The sequence below is a fragment of the Felis catus genome, chromosome F1 (genome assembly GCF_018350175.1).
Source record: "Felis catus isolate Fca126 chromosome F1, F.catus_Fca126_mat1.0, whole genome shotgun sequence".
Taxonomy (NCBI): domain Eukaryota; kingdom Metazoa; phylum Chordata; class Mammalia; order Carnivora; family Felidae; genus Felis; species Felis catus.
In genome coordinates, this window is record NC_058384.1 from 25,072,552 (window position 1) to 25,088,802 (window position 16,251).

Genomic DNA, 16,251 nt, shown 5'->3' on the forward strand with positions numbered 1-16,251 from the left:
TTGGGAGGAATCAGAAAGGTCACTGGATAAATGCTCTGGGAAGTCACTTACCCTGATCAGCTATAATCAGATCCCGTTTGCAGTCTCACGGGATTTCTTTTTTTTTTTTTTTCCTTTTCTTCGTATGGCACTTTTTTTTTTCTCAGAGTGTATTTGTTGATATACACATTCTTGCTCTCCCACTAGACTACACGCTCTTCATGCAGAACCCACATTCTTCTTTATCTCATGCTCCTCCTGTGCTCAGTAATCAAAGGCTTGGCACAAAATCATTTTTTAACCCAACCCCATTAGCTCTGGCAGCCCCCGTCAGGTCCCATCTACCGTTTCTGGGTGCAGCCCATTGCTCCTTCCGGTAAAGATGAGTTGTTGCGCCTTCTTCTCAAGGACCCTCGGTCATCCCCACAGGCAGAGCCACCTTCCTGTCTTTAATGCCAACGCCATGTTACTTCTTTTTTCACCTCCATTTCTAGATTAGGGCTTAATACTCCAAGCATTTAAAACAAATGGAACAAGTTCCAAATAAACCATCCCATTTGGAGGGTGCAGTGTGTATCTTAGAAACTGTCAGATGTTTCCTGGCAGATGTTTTAAGCCTGGAATCATCAATGGCCTTTCCAGTTCCATCTTTTGTTCCTCTGACAAGGTTACTGTGCTTCCTTGAGACTTCCTGTTTGAATAACCACACACTTGGGTGTTCAAACTCCCATGTGTTCATTATTCACCATAAAAGGGACCTGAGGAAGTAACCAGGCAGTTGAACACAAAATGATGCATGAACAAAAACAGCTGTGTGTTAGCAGGATGGACAAAAAGTCAGCAGGGATCTAGGCACTGCTGTGAATTTCAAAAACAAGGTCTATTTAGTCAGGCATGGTTAAAAGGCTGCTGATTCAGAACATTAGTGACCCGTTTCATAATTTAAAATCACTAGAGATGTGAATAAGTCTGCTTTCAGTTACTACTTCCAGAGTCTCACCCACCACCACCCTTCCCAACAATCTCCCTCATGGGAACAAAGTTGCCTCTCCTTTCTCTCACAGAAATGGCAACACCAACTCAAAATATTTCATGAAAAAAAATTAATACCTATTTTATTCTCAAACCAATGAGCAGATTCCCCCTTCCCCAAGGGGCTTTCCTATAAAAACACAGGAAAGCACAGATACAGGTACACATAGGAAAACACAAAAAGCAGCACAGAGGGGGAGCCTATGTGGCTCAGTCAGTTGAGCATCCGATTTTGGCTCAGGTCATGATCTCACATTTTGTGAGTTCAAGTCCCACATCGGGCTCTCTGCTGTCAGCGCGGAGCCCACTTCAGATCCTCGGTCTCCCTCTGTCTCTGTCCCTACCCTGCTCTCATGCTCTCTCAAAAATAAACAAACATTAAAAAAAAAAAAAAAAAAAGCAACACAGAAAACATGACTACATTCTCTAAACATCTGGAAAGTATGTCAATTTCCAGACTCGGTCCATCTTTTGGTACTCTGAATGCACCATCCAGATCTTGTGCCAGGATATAAGAGCTTTAAAGTGGACATAAGTTTAAAACCAAAACTTTATTAGAATGGTCATAAAACTGAATGACCCCAAATTCCTCCAGGAGTTGATGCTAACTTATTTCTTGGCATGTGGCAAAAATGCTGAAAACAGCAGTAAACAAACCAGCTTGAGCCTCTAAAGCAATCCTGATAAAGTAAACACATTTTATTACAGCTGTATTACAGATGTTCCCAGAAACTTTCAAAATCTGCAGTAGAGATCTACGAATTTGGTCTTCAACAGACTTTATCTAAAATATTCACTAAAAATTCGAAACTATGTACAGAGACACTCTAAAAGTTAATCCTAGACACTCAACCGTGCAGAACATGTCCCTTTTCCCATGAAAGGCAATCATATGACCAAAGCAATTAAACTACACAATTGCTCTTTTGGTTTCCAACTCCCCACCCCCCCTACTTCCTCCAGCTCACTCCCCCCACCAACGCCCTTTCAGGATACTCATCTTTACCAGGTCCAGATTTGGCATTAAAAAAACAACAATCTAAAAACTCAGTGACACCAAAACAACAGAGGTCAGCAGTCCTATGAGAATAAGGTCCATCACAAGCAGGAGCCACTGGGGGAGGGGCCACGGCATTGACGTTCAGGTGGACAGATAAACTGCTAAACCAAGGCAATTACACCCTAACATAAAAATCCAGATCTAGATCCAGTCATCTTACATTGCCAAATTACTCTTTATTCCTTAACAGGTTTTGATAATAAGACAATCTCAGATCTTGAGAACATCTGCACAGACCACTCTTCCCTCTAATCAGTATTTGTGCTGCCAGAACACGGACATATCACTTCCTAATTCCGCTAATGAATAGAAAGCCCAATAAAAGTGGTTCAATTCATTTTCATCAAGATATCACTACCCCCTCTTCAAAAACTGTGAAGTTCTTCTCTTGGGAATAGGATCCTTTCATTCTCTTTGAAGAAAAGGGATGGAAAAGCTTTGAGAAAATACTTATGCTTCTATATTTTGCCAACCGGCAAAAAGGGGCATGGGTGCATGTTAAGCCCAACACTCAGCCCTCAAATGTAGCAATGGGTGCCCTCCCATCCAACCTCCCATAAGAAAGGGGCATGCACCTTTAAAAATCATTAATCACTAGGATATGATGATGTAACCACATGTATCACAATAATACAGTGTGTACTGAGCAAGTCAGTAAAAAAGCAGAAAAGGTAAGACTATGATTCAGTAATACTAAAATGCAATCAGCCAACTCACATCTGTAAAGAAAAACCAATCCTAGAATCTTGAGTTCAAGAAGTGGAGATAGTACGTAGTGGGAGAGAGGCACAAAGTACAAAATCTAAGTGGGAACTATGACTTCTTCTTCAGTTTTACTTAATTAATTAATTAGGGTTTCTAAGAATCCCCCGATTGAACCTTAGCTCAGCATGCTCTGGAGAAACTAAGGAGATATAAATTGAATAAAGGATAGATACACAGATAAGATAGATGGATTCAATAGACAGTTACAGGTTTACAAATTACCACATACAAAAAATCAAAGTGAAGGGCATCACTTTCTAAGCCTGAATGATGAAAACACTGGCAGAGAAATCTCCTAGGATCATACTAGTCACGTATCAAATCAACCAGTAAAAGGTTAGTTATACCTATTTAGTTATCAAACTTGAACAACAAAAGAGCTACCATGTAAGAGTTAGAATGTGCTCGCAGCAGAATGGAAATGAAATCGAACCTGGAGATGGACCTAGCAGTCTTATCTTGAAGGATGTCAGATAAAGTAAGCAACCGAACTAAACTCGGCAGTTCTCAACAACCAGAAGAGTCGTGGATAAGGCAGAAAGGAGATAAGGTGGCACTCCCCGGACCACCCTTCAAGAAATGGAGTATGTGGTACACTTTTCCTATCAGTACACACTGACAAAACCCAGGATCTCATTCCGAAATTCAATAAATGCCTTAGAAATTCCTAGAAGCATTAACAGCGAAATTATAAAGCTAGTGTAAGTACCCCAAACCTAAAATTCTTCCATTGCCAATAACGCCCTGTTCTTTACAAACAAGTGCAGAGCCCTTTTTAAAAGCAGCCATCCAGGGGCACCTGGGTGGCTGTCGGTTGAGCGTCGACTTCGGCTCAGGTCATGATCTCACAGTTCGTGAGTTTGAGCCCCATGTCAGGTTCACTGCTATCAGTGCAGAGCCTGCTTTGGATCCTCTGTCCCCCCCCTCTCTATGCCCCTTCCCCACTCGTGCTCTCTCCTTCTCAAAAATAAACAAATGTTTAGGATAAATAAATACAAAATAAAAGTAGCCACCCAAACGAACAGCTCCTCAAGCAGAGGCCTCTCAGGGAAACCTTTGGTTTGGTATACTCTCATTGCACTCCCAGTTAAAGGTCTGTCTTTAGTTCTCTATCACTCATCGGGTCTAACATGGTAGAACAGTAAGAGCATAACCTATCCACCACAAGTCTAGATCCCAACCTCAGAGAAGTCACTAGTCATCTTATGTGATTATTCCATAGAGGGTAACAACAGTTCTCAATTATTTTGAGTATTCAAAAAGGTATGAGGGAGCACTTAATGAAAGGTAACTTGCTTTCTTTTGTCACCCAGTTTTCTGGATCCTTGTCTCCTCAAAACCCATCATACATGTCTCCACTACTCCATGAAAAGCACATAATTCCTTCACCATTATCTGCTTACTTTTAGATCTTTATTTAAACAACTCACCCTTCCTGGAAAGCCCTCCAATTCCCATCCACTACTTTTCTCCAAGACCCAAGAAGCTCTTCCCGGCTAACTTCAATCTACACTCTTCAAAGTGCTCTGCAAGTATTCCTTCATGTGAAAAAGTTTCAACTGAATTATTTTTACTATGCTTATATTTCCCCATTGATTTCCTGGGTGTGAATGTCTTTGTCTCCTCTCCTCAAACACATTAAAATTACCTGAAGATAACATGTCAACATCTATTGTTACCCACACATCCCATATTACAACAGCCATAAATGAAGAATTTTCTCACCGGGGTCACCTTATTTACTGTGGACCTCTGTCCTCTAATTAGAATTACAATCTAATAAGTTCATCCCAATTTGAGTAGCTAGCTCTTTTCACTTAGTTGGAAATACTTCACAAAACTTCATAAATCTCTAAAAAAGCCACACAATTCAAGCTTCGGACTTATTCTAAAAGACTCAGTGAGAGGGGGCGGCTGGGTGGCTCAGTCAGTTAAGTGTCCGACTTGGGCTCAGGTCATAATTTTGCAGCTCGTGAGTTTGAGCCCCACATCAGGCTCTGCACTGACAGTGCAGAGTCTGCTTGGGATTCTCTCTCTCCCTCTCTCTCTGACCCTCTCTCTCAAATAAATAAATAAACTTTAAAAAAATAAAATAAAAGGCTCAATGAGAGGAAGCCACTACTCAGAACATGTCAAAGGAAAGAAGATGGGGTCTTCACATTTCGTTGTAAGTAATTTATGGAACATTTAGATTTCCCCCACAGAAATTAAATAGTAAGTTATATAAAAGCCAGACATTGTAACCGAAGCACAAGCCATGCAGACATTCTTAGAGGAGTCTCTAAGCCTGCAAGCAAAAGCCACAAACTTCTGATTTTACCACTTCAAGCCACAAAAGCATCATCCAAAACCACTACCTGCTTAAAGGTATGTGAGAGGAGCAAAGACGGCTGCTCTTCCTGCACCCTTCCCCACACTCCGCTTCCTGAGACCTTCCATGAAGCTCACCTGAATGCTTTCCAGAAAGCATTCCGCAGCCACCTCAATTAAAACCATCTGTCCACGCACCCAACAAGTATCTGTTAACACCTACCAAGGCCAACAACTGCTGGTAGAGAACAGAAAGACAGTAAGAGAAACAGATCTTAGATGATTAAGCCTCAGATTCTGTGCTCTACCATTTGAAGCCAAAATCATATCAGAAACAAACAAAACCATCTCTATTTTATTTTGTACAACTGACTGGAAAGTTTAACTTTTTTTTAGTCTGAGGGATAATTTCACACAATAAAGTGCACAAATATCAAATGCACAGCTCTGGATTTGCACATATGTATTCTACACCTATGTAACCTCCACCCAATGCAAGATACAGAACATAAAGTCAGAACTATAAAGGAGGAAAAGGACTGGTCATTAACCACATCCCTGAAAACACGGACAGGCTCCCCTGTGGTCACTGTCGTGCACAATCACTTTGGTTAACAGAAACCTCCACACACTCTGTGGTTTATTATCCCGAAACAAAATTTATGGAATCTCGAACTCTATATGAGACCATTTGTATGCTCTATTTCAAGAATTTTTTTTTTTTAATGTGAAGGAGACTGATTCTGGATTAATATTTCCAAGAACTTTCAAAACAAAAAGATAAAATAACAAAAATCCAAAGAAGGCGGTATTAACAAAAATTCAATGTTTCCTTCAGTGTAACAGGAAGCAGCCACACAGTTGGGAACAGAGTAAAAGAAGGGAGCCCAGGGAATAGAACTCCTAAAGTTTTAGAAGAAATCATGTAAATCCCCTAATTCATCTCCCAGCCTTGCCACAAGGTTCTCCTCCCACAAGAGATCTGAGAGCCCCATTGTCTAAGAAAGAGATAAGTCTGCTTTATTTTAATTCATGAATATGTAGCTTCATAGGGCACCAGGCTGACTGGGCCCGGTTATTTTAGGATGGCCCCCTGGAAGAGCCCATGGAAAGAAAAGCAGATGTACTTAATTAGTGTCTCCAAAGTCTGGCACAATACTCTAAAACCCCAGAGACATTTCTATAAATGAGTTTTCTGGTAACCCCTTTTAGTCAGCTATCAATTTTATTGCGCAACACCTAACGTACAAACATCTAACTTTATCATTTTACAAGAAAGGAGATGCTTGCAGACCCTAGCAAGGCCCTCTTACAAATCTAAGAACAAGCAGCTTAGGCATGGTGATAGAACCAGCACACAGTCATCTTGGAACTTTACCCTTCGAAACCAACAATTTAAGAGGAGGGACAGATTAATCCCTTAGCTTTAAAAATCTTCTGGGGAGGGGTGGGGGGAGGAAGCCAAGATGGCGGAACAGCATGGAGGTTTTGTGTGTGTCTTGCGTCCAGGAAATACAGCCAGACCAACACCAAACCATCCTGCACACCTAGAAAACTGATTTGAGGATTAACACAACAATCTTCACAACCACAGAATTCAACAGGAATTCACCCCAAAAGAAAGAGCAGGAAGAAATGACAGCCAGGGATTTAACCACACAGACACAAGCAAGATGTCTGAACCAGAATTTGAATCACGATAATAAGAATACTAGCTGGAGTCGAAAACAGATTAGAATCCCTTTCTGAGGAGATAAAAGAAGTAAAAACTAGTCAGGACGAAATAAAAAATGCTGTAACTGAGCTGCAGTCACGGATGGATGCTGCGGCGGCAAGGATGGATGAGGCAGAACAGAATCAGCGATACAGAGGACAAACTTATGGAGAACAATGAAGAAAAAAAAAAGAGGGAGACTAAGGCAAAAGAGCACGATTTAACAATTAGAGAAATCAGGGGTGCCTGGGTGGCTCGGTCGGTTAAGCGTCCAACTTTGGCTCAGGTCATGATCTTGCAGTCTGAGTGTGAGCCCCGCATCGGGCTCTGGGCTGATGGCTCAGAGCCTGGAGCCTACTTCCGGTTCTGTGTCTCCCTCTCTCTCTGCCCCTCCCCCATTCATGCTCTGTCTCTGTCTCAAAAATAAATAAACGTTAAAAAAAAAAGTAAAAAAAAAAAAAGATTAGAGAAATCAGTGACTCATTAAAAAGGAACAACATCAGAATCATAGAGGTCCCAGAAAAGGAAGGGAGAGAAATAGGGGTGGAAGGGTTATGTGAGCAAATCATAGCGGAAAACTTTCCCAACCTGGGAAAGACACAGACATCAAAATCCAGGGCACAGAGGACCCCCATTAGATTCAACAAAAACCGACCATCAACAAGGCGTATCAGAGTCAAATTCACAAAATACTCAGGCAAGGAGAGAATCATGAGAGCAGCAAGGGGAAAAAAGTCCTTAACCTAAAAATCTTCTCGGGAATTTTGAACAGTAAAAACAAACAGCTCTGCTCTAAGCTCTGACACTTTTCTCTGAAACTCAAACAGAACAGCGGCAGAGCTGTCAATTAAGTACAGCTGGAGACCAGGAGCCAGTAGAGAAGCATCTGCTGGGTCTGCGCCTGTCAACTCCAGACAAGTGACCATGTTCATCTGCCCAACGACTATAACGTGGTTCTTCACTTTCCTGCAGGCATTTCAGGATGTCTGTCCTCCAACTGTACCCCAATGAATTAGAGAAACTAAAAATGATGCCATACACAACAAGTAAACAAGATATTTCATTGTAACTTTTCCCCACAACTGCCCTTTAAGATATCTTTTTTTTTTAACGTTTATTTTTGAGACAGAGAGAGACAGAGCATGAACGGGGGAGGGGCAGAGAGAGGGAGACACAGAATCTGAAACAGGCTCCAGGCTCCGAGCTGTCAGCACAGAGCCCAATGCAGGGCTCAAACTCATGGACGACATCATGACCCGAGCCGAAGTCGGACACTTAACCGACTGAGCCACCCAGGCGCCCCAACTCTTTAAGGTATCTTAACAATAGACATGTGAGTACATGTTTTAAAGTAAAATGTGTAGGCCCATTTCTAAAGAAAACACAGTATTAATGTTAAAATTTCAGAAATACATATTCACATGTAAGATTCAAATCTGAAAAGATAGCATATTCATATAAGTATACACCTATTTATCTAGATGATTTCAAATCATACAAAAGTCTAATTTTTACTGAAAACAAGACAATCCTAGATCTTTCAACTCCTTGTTAGTTCCACAACTAACTTTGTTCATCTTGTAAAGCTATAGAAATAAAAGAACCATATACCACATTTAATATTAGCTATTATAGTGGCATACATCTCAAGAAAATAGATGACCCTAATAAAAATACACACAAACTCCAACATATTGCTGAGAAGAATTTAAATTAATGTACAGTGTTTTGGGACTTCTTATAATTCAGACATTCATTTATTCACTAACTTACATACATTTACAGAACACTACACCAGACATGTTGCTAAGCACTGGAGATACAAAAATTCCAGCCTCCATCAAAATGGTAAGTGAATGCTCTCTGTGCATGCACCTTTTTGCTTAGAACTTATTATTAAACACAGAATGCATAGATCTAGGGCAGAAGTCACAAAACGTGTGCTGTAGAGGCCCACATAGGAAATATTTTAGATTTTGAGGGACTAGACATACAGTATCTGCTGCAATTACTCAACTCTGCCTTTACAGCATAAAAGCAGGCATAGACAATAGGTTAATAAATGAATTCACTGGAGGACCTGGATGGCTCAATCAGTTGAGTGTCTGACTTCAGCTCAGGTCATGATCTTGATGTTTGAGCCTCACATCAGGCTCACCGCTCTCAGCGCAGAGCCTGTTTTGGATCCTCTGTCCCCCCTCTCTCTACCCCTCCCCAACTTGCACTCTCTCAAAAATAAATAAAACATTTAAAAAGAAATGAATTCACTGTGTTCCAACAGAACTTATAGATACCAAAATTTGAATTTCATGATTTTTACATGTCACAAAATTTCATTCTTCTTTTGATTTTTGAATGAAAAAATGTAAAAACATTTGCCTGGTACCTACAAAGACAGGAGGCAACCCTGGGCTGGATTTGGCCAGAATGCTATAATTTGCCAATATCCCAGTCTAGAGATACAGGTCTCCACATCCGAGCTACAAGTTCCATGAGGTCAGGTCAATGTCCTATGAATCACTGTACATCCAGGAATTTGTATGGTACTGAGGAATGACAAGCAATTAACTAATGTTAGTTACACTGAAATGAATTAAAAGACTAAGTCCCTGACCCTGCCTTCAAAGACTTCATGGTCAAGAAGTGGTAACAGGCAAATCAAGAAACATATAATACCACGTGATAAGTGCTACAGTAGATACCATAGGGTGGTGTGAGCACCACACCTAATCCATGCCTGAGAGAAGGAGGGAAAGGGTAAAAAGACAGAGAAACTAGGGAAGAATTCCTGTAGGTGGTGATACCTAGCAGAGGAGTTCCAAACCAAAGCATGTAAATGACAACACATAAGCCTAGAGGTTTAAAAAAACAGCCCAGATCCTAAAGTATCTTGTACACTATGCCAAGGAGTCGGGACTTTCTCCTAAAAGTTTGAGGAACCACTGAAGAATTTTAGCTGGGAAATGACATCATCAGATTTGCATTTCAGAACCATCACTCAGTCCAAAGTGTGGCTGTCTGAATAGAAGAGGCAAAATGGGCAGACAGACCACCAAGTAGTTAGAAAGCTACTGGAGTAATCCAGGTGAAATTCAATGGAAAGCTACAATAAGGTAGAGATAAAGGTGAGGAGTCAAGAGACACAGTGGCTGGATATAGGAGGTAAGAGCACAATCTTGGACAGATTATAGTAAGGATGGGTGGGAAAGAAAGGGGTGGGGTTATCGTTGCCCAGAACTGACCTGCCTCCAGCAGTGGATCCTATCTGCTCTTCAAACAAAGTAATTTTACTGATGAAAGCCTATCAAGCCTGGTTATCTTTTATGGGAGACTTGGCAAAAGACTGGGTCAAGAGCCTCGGGGTTAAACAGTAGTGTGTTCATTGAGATCCAACTTTGAGTTGGGTAACACAATGAGGAATGAATGTAGTTTTGGACATGGTCTCTGGACATCCCAAACTGACCATGTCCAACAAGTCTTCAGGACTGGAGAAAGAACTGGGCTAGAGATACAAGTTTAGAATTGGTATTTGCAAACAGTAAAGAAAGCCTTGAGATTAAGAGGAATTCACTCAAGGAGAGTGAGTCGCATGGGGAAAAAAAGTTGGGGGGGGGGGGTGAATCCAAAAATATAAGTGAAAAAGAATAGAGTGAAAAGGAGGAAAACCAAAGGAGTCTGGTATTTCTGAATCACTGTGTACATGAACTTGTATTTTAAAGCTGGCCTGGAATAAAGCAGTCCTTCTTTGGAGAGATCTGTTAGAGAAGCTAAGAGCTACAGGGCCTAGTGCATTAGACTAAAGAGTCAAAAACCTACCCCTCCACCATGACTTTTGGCAAATCATAACCTCAGAATCCTCATCTTTGCCCTCACTGAGTTGTGGAAATCTAATCAATGATAAAATAAACTGGAGGTTTCATAAACTGTAAAGGCACTCTTGACTTACTATTGTCATTACAACAGAATGCAAAAATTCCATCTAATAGAGTGTAAACTTCTGAAAAATGGGACCTTCAATCTTATACACCTTTTCTATCAGGTACTATGCTATGTATTTAGTAGGTATTTAAAAAATGTTTGCAGACTATTTGGCAGTAACATGAGAACATATGCACGGGTCGGGGGGGGGAAGCACATAGCAGAAGGCATATCCAACTTCCTAAAAGGATTTAGAATTGAAATAGTCAAACCAACCCTCCCACAAATGTGACCGAACACAAAATAATGGGGGGGGGGGGGGGAGGGGTGCTTATAGTTCCAACTTCTCTCCTAAAGCGTAAATTGTTTCTCTGAATGCTTTAGAAACCTGGAGAAGATTATACACAGAAAAAGCAGTGAATTGTAGAAAAGGAAAAGAGCCAACAGCAACTTTACAAAACCGTGTTCAACAACCACTGGCCATTAAAGAAGAGCTCCCTAACTTCTCAAGTTGAAACCTGCAAAATGTAAATCAGGCCTTTGTGAGACAAACTAAAATAGTGTCCCCTCAGGGTACGCAAATACCACAGTGAAGTCACCAGAGTGAACTATTCCCTGACACAGTTAGAACCTACCTGGCAAAGACTGTCCTGGGGGGAAAAAAAAACAAAAACAAAAACAAAAACAGCTGTTTAATTTTAAATGTACACTGAAAGAAACAGAATAAAATGTAATATCCTTATACATCAATTATTCTGACATAGACACACATAGACACATAGCTAATATTTAGCTAAATATTAGCTAAAAAGTATCATTTAATCACTGTTTGGTCCTAAAGCTTAGAGGAGGTTGGAAACAAATCTGGTCTTGGTGTAAATTTTAGGAGTTCCATAAACTTTGATTGAGTTGGTTTATAGGCACTCTCTTCCTTAATCTAATTGTTTTCAGAAAGGGGGAAAACTACCTTCCTCCGAAATTAAGACCCAGCCTGCCAAGTTTCCATCCGCAATGACTATCAAGTTAATTAAAAAGGCTGTTTAATATAAGGCAAATCCTCAGCTACAATCTTACTATCGACTATCCCACTGATACTAATAAGACTTACTATAACTTATAAAACACAAAAGCCAAACTTTTGAGTAGCAGTCAAATAATCCATATAGAAAGTTAGGAAAGAAGATCCAGAAGTTGAATGCAAAATAAGAATTCTTTTTAGAAAAGGGTGCCTGGCTGAGCTTTCTCTCAACAGGCAGAAAATGCAATTCTTGTTCCCACAGCAACTTTATGTGATTATATCTGAGGATACTTTGCACCCTGGATTACTGTATATGGTGCTTAAGACATGGCTGCTTTCAGAATCAACACTGATTTTCCTGGCTTTTGTACTAGTGTTGATAATGGTACAATGATCTAATTGGTCCTTGCTATCAGTTAGAATATGCCTTACCCCCCCCCCCACACACACACACAATGGTAGCAGTTAAAAGGATAACATATAATTTTATAGATACATGTGTATGCATGAAAAGTTTCTGGAAGGCTACATGAGAAACTGACTGGTAGTCTCCTACAACTTAGCAGTTGAAGAGGAAGAGACTCACTAGTCATTATCCTTAACTGTTTCAATTCACCATGTCATGTTTTATTTTTACAAGAAAAAAAATGACTTATGATTAATGCCAAAACATGTATGTTTCTCATAACGACTTAAGTGCAATCTCACTCTGCTTAAAGTTTACTGTGTTTAAGTTCAACATCAAAAAGGAAGAGAGCAAAGTGCTGGCTAGCCCTGCGTCTTTCACCCTGCTCACTTCGAGTTTCACAGGCTCTGTAAGGGCAAAGCACAATATGCATCACTTGCTTAAGGGTATGTGAAATTTGAACTGGATGGGAGATTTAATAGATGCACAAACAGTCATGGTACTTGAATTCATGGGAAACAGCTAGCTAGAGCCCCTGGAGTAACTAAAGTTAGGGACTGAATATGCTGACCATGAAAACACACAATGATACATAAAGCCCTTTCTATAAATTATAGACCATAACCTGCATGTGTACATATATCCTTGTCATTAAAAAAGGAGCAGGGAAAAGGGGACGGGCTGGGAGGCAGGGAGGAGAAAGAGAGAGAGAGAGATTGAGACATCAACCCCACTACACAAGTCTCCCTTCTTTTCCACCTTTTCCATCACACACAATTTCCTCCAGGACATCATTTCTGATCCAAGAAAAAGTACAATAAGTTCTACTCAAATTTTTAGAAATTGTCTACCTAAAAAGTTTCAAGTAAATGTTTTTACAGTTAATCGCACTATTCATATGGAAACTATTTTAAATAACTTTATTTGAACGCTTGGTTTTATGAACTTCACTTACCACGAATTATTACCAAAAGCTGAAGACTTTTTCGGCAAAAACAAGTCCAAGCATAAAACATTTTTAGAGTACAAAGTCATGTAAGAGTCCTAACTAGGTGACCTCTAAGATTTCTTTTGACCTTTAAATCACCATGACTCAAAATTAATATATCTGCTCCCCAACAGTAACAACCTACTGTTACTGTCTTACCCACCAGTTACCTTTGTAACAAAGAAGTAATCTTTGGGTAATTTACCCACCTCTGCAATCACCTGAAATAACCTTGTGCTACATAGTACCCACAGCAGAAAACTCAGAAGGCCAAGACTGACAGCCCAACTTTAACCTACATAACAGATTCTTATTCAGAAATTTTCAATTGAATCTCAGGCACTTTGAAACATCAAGCAAATGCTTTTGCTTTGAAATTTTACTATTTAAAATAGTTAAATAAGACTTTGTAGGCATTCAAAATACAACACAGAAATTTTAGTAAGTTAAAATTTCAACAAAAATAATTGGATACAGGGGCACCTGGGGGGCTCAGTCAGTCAGTTAAGTGTCCGACTCTTGCTTTTGGCTCAGGTCATGATCTCACGGTTCTGGGGTATGAGCCTCGCATCAGGCTCTGTGCTGACGGCATGGAGCCTACTTGGGATTCTTTCTCTCCCTCTCTGTGCCCCTCCTCCCCCCTCGAAATAAATAAATAAACTTAAAAATAATAAAAATAACTTTGGTCAAATTACATTTGCTTAAAAATATACAGTACATAAGAGAATATAGCTGTCTAAAGAGTCAGCATCCCCACAAAGTTTTAGAAGATCTTGGGACTCTTGCTGTGTCCTGGGAAGGCACCTGTTCCAAGACGCTGCTGGTTCTATGCATTTCCAATACCTTTAAAACACTGAAGCACAGTTTGCTTCTTCCATCTCTGAAAACAGGTGCCTCAGAGTTTCACTTTATGAACTCATTTTCCCAAAGTTCATCTTCCTAGTAACTTGTCTAGAAATAAAATAGTGCTAAACACTCCTTTTCTAAAGCTTACTCCACACACAGTAGTTGGACTACTTTTCAAAGCACTTTTTGTAAGTTATATTCTTCCTCTGGAATCTTGCCACTTATGTAAAGTTTAATGTGCCAGAGAGCAGTGGAAAGAAAAATGCAAAACCATGACCTGGGCCCTATGTTCTCCTACCAGAGGCCAGTAAAATCAATTCTTTCACTGCAATAAGGATTGAAGCTCTGCAAATCAGGTGCCAGTTTCTCACACATATTTTACTGTTAAACACAATAATGAATTATTCTGCTTATTTCTCTATTTCAGTGAAGAAAAACTTATTACGATCAAAAATGATTTTGATACCTTAGAATAAACATGTCCATCTTTATCCACTACTGAGCAATACAGTTTTCTATACATCCTTTTTCCTGATTTCCAAAAGGTTTCTACACTTGTTGTGAATCAAAGTAAAAGGAAATCCAGTAAGGAGAGCCTTTTTACCCAGGGACCAAACTGTGGCCAGAAATTACAGTGAGTGCACACTTTCTTTTGTTTTCTCTGTACCAGGATTAGCAGTGAAACAGCTCTGTGGTCCTTAATTAAAGCTGAACAACTCTGAAGAACAATAACCTTAAAAGTGAATTTATATTTTAATTACGCGTAGGCCATACCGGTAGTAAAGACATTTGCTTCCCTCAAATTCCCGGCACTAGAGACCCTTTCCTCTCCAGCTTATTCAATAGAGCAAACAGCAATCACGCTCAAACCCAGGGAGAGGGGCATTTAAACAAGATAAAAGTGCTTAAGGTGACCTTCCTATCTCTGACCCAAGAATGCGCTGTGATGGCCCCGCTAGGAGGGAGAAAAGCGAGAATAGGGGTTTCTGATTAACGCTTCAAAAAAAGAGGGACAAAACAGCCCAAACGGCGAATCGCTAAGCGAGCGAGAATCCGGTTAAGTTCGAAAGAGTAGAAAAGCAAACAGAGATGCTAGAGCGAAGCATCTTGGCCCTCGCGGAATGTTAAGTGCTAGATCCAGTTTAGAAGTTGGAGGAGGGAATACGTGTGGCCCACGCTGGGACGCACAGAGCCAGCCCGCAGCTGTCTGAGCCCCGCAGGCTGGGCCACGGGGTGGAGGTGACCGGGCGGCTGCGCTGCTGGCGAGCAGTAATAGGAACAGGGCTGTCACCGCTTACCCAGGTGCAGCGTGAGGTTGATGGAGTTGGGGTACTGCACCCCGGCCAGCATGGTCTGGCTTTGCCACCAGGTGGTGTCGGCCTGGTTGTTGTAGTCGGTCAGGAAGGCTGCCCCGTGCTGCAGGTGGGGCTGCCCGGCGTCGCACAGGTGACAGGACTTGGTGACCCCGGTCACCCCGGTCTGCACACAGTACTCCTCGGGCGGAGCCCCGCACGTGTTGGTGGCCACCACGGTCACGTTGAAGGCGGCGTTGACGAACTCGGGCATGCAGCGCTGCGACCGCCCGCCCTCGTCCGTGCACTCGTCCATGGCTGCCCGGGCACAGCCGGCCGCGGCGGCCGCCAGCACCGCCAACACCGGCCAGAGCCGCCCCCGGGGCCGCAGCGCCGGCGCGGCCCGCTCGCTGCCCCTCATCCCGCCGCCCGCGCGCTGGGCCACGGCGAACGCAAGGGCGCGGGCGCGTTCCTCTCGCCCAGCGGCGTCCCCAGGAGGCCGCTCCGCGGGCTGAGCCTCGGGGCCCAGGGGCCGGACTCGCGCGCCGGGCGGTGGTGGCGGCTCGTACCGGAGAGACGGGCCAGTGGGCGCCGCTGGCGAGGACCGCGCGGCTCGCCGACCACTGCCCCGCGCGCCGCCTCCGCGCCTCCCTCACCCACCCGGGACACTGCCCACACTCGGCGCCGACCCCCGACTTCCGAGCGCGGGCCCGAGCGCGCGCCCCCGAGGAGGAAGGAGCAGGGGGTGGGGTCGGCAGGGTGGGGTGGGGTCTGGCGGAGGAGAAAGCCCAGCCCCGGCCTCCTCCCAACAGCTCCCGCGGCCCCCGTAGCTGCTCCCCCGCCCTCCGCGCTCCGTGCACTGAGCGTCCGCCCGGGCGACTCGCGGCGGCGGCGGCGGCGGCAGGGGCGGCGGCATCTCGCGC

The 16,251-nt window shown here is 42.5% G+C and overlaps 1 protein-coding gene across 1 annotated transcript in view; it reads right to left on the reverse strand.

Moving 5' to 3' along the window:
- The window catches only part of LAMC1 (laminin subunit gamma 1), a 129,373-nt gene extending 113,487 nt beyond the window's left edge, over positions 1 to 15,886 (reverse strand). The window contains exon 1 of the mRNA XM_011291050.4: positions 15,335 to 15,886. Within this exon, the coding sequence (XP_011289352.4) occupies positions 15,335 to 15,749 (415 nt within the window). The 5' untranslated portion in view covers positions 15,750 to 15,886. The remainder of the gene's footprint in view (positions 1 to 15,334) is intronic.
- Positions 15,887 to 16,251: the final 365 nt, after the last annotated feature.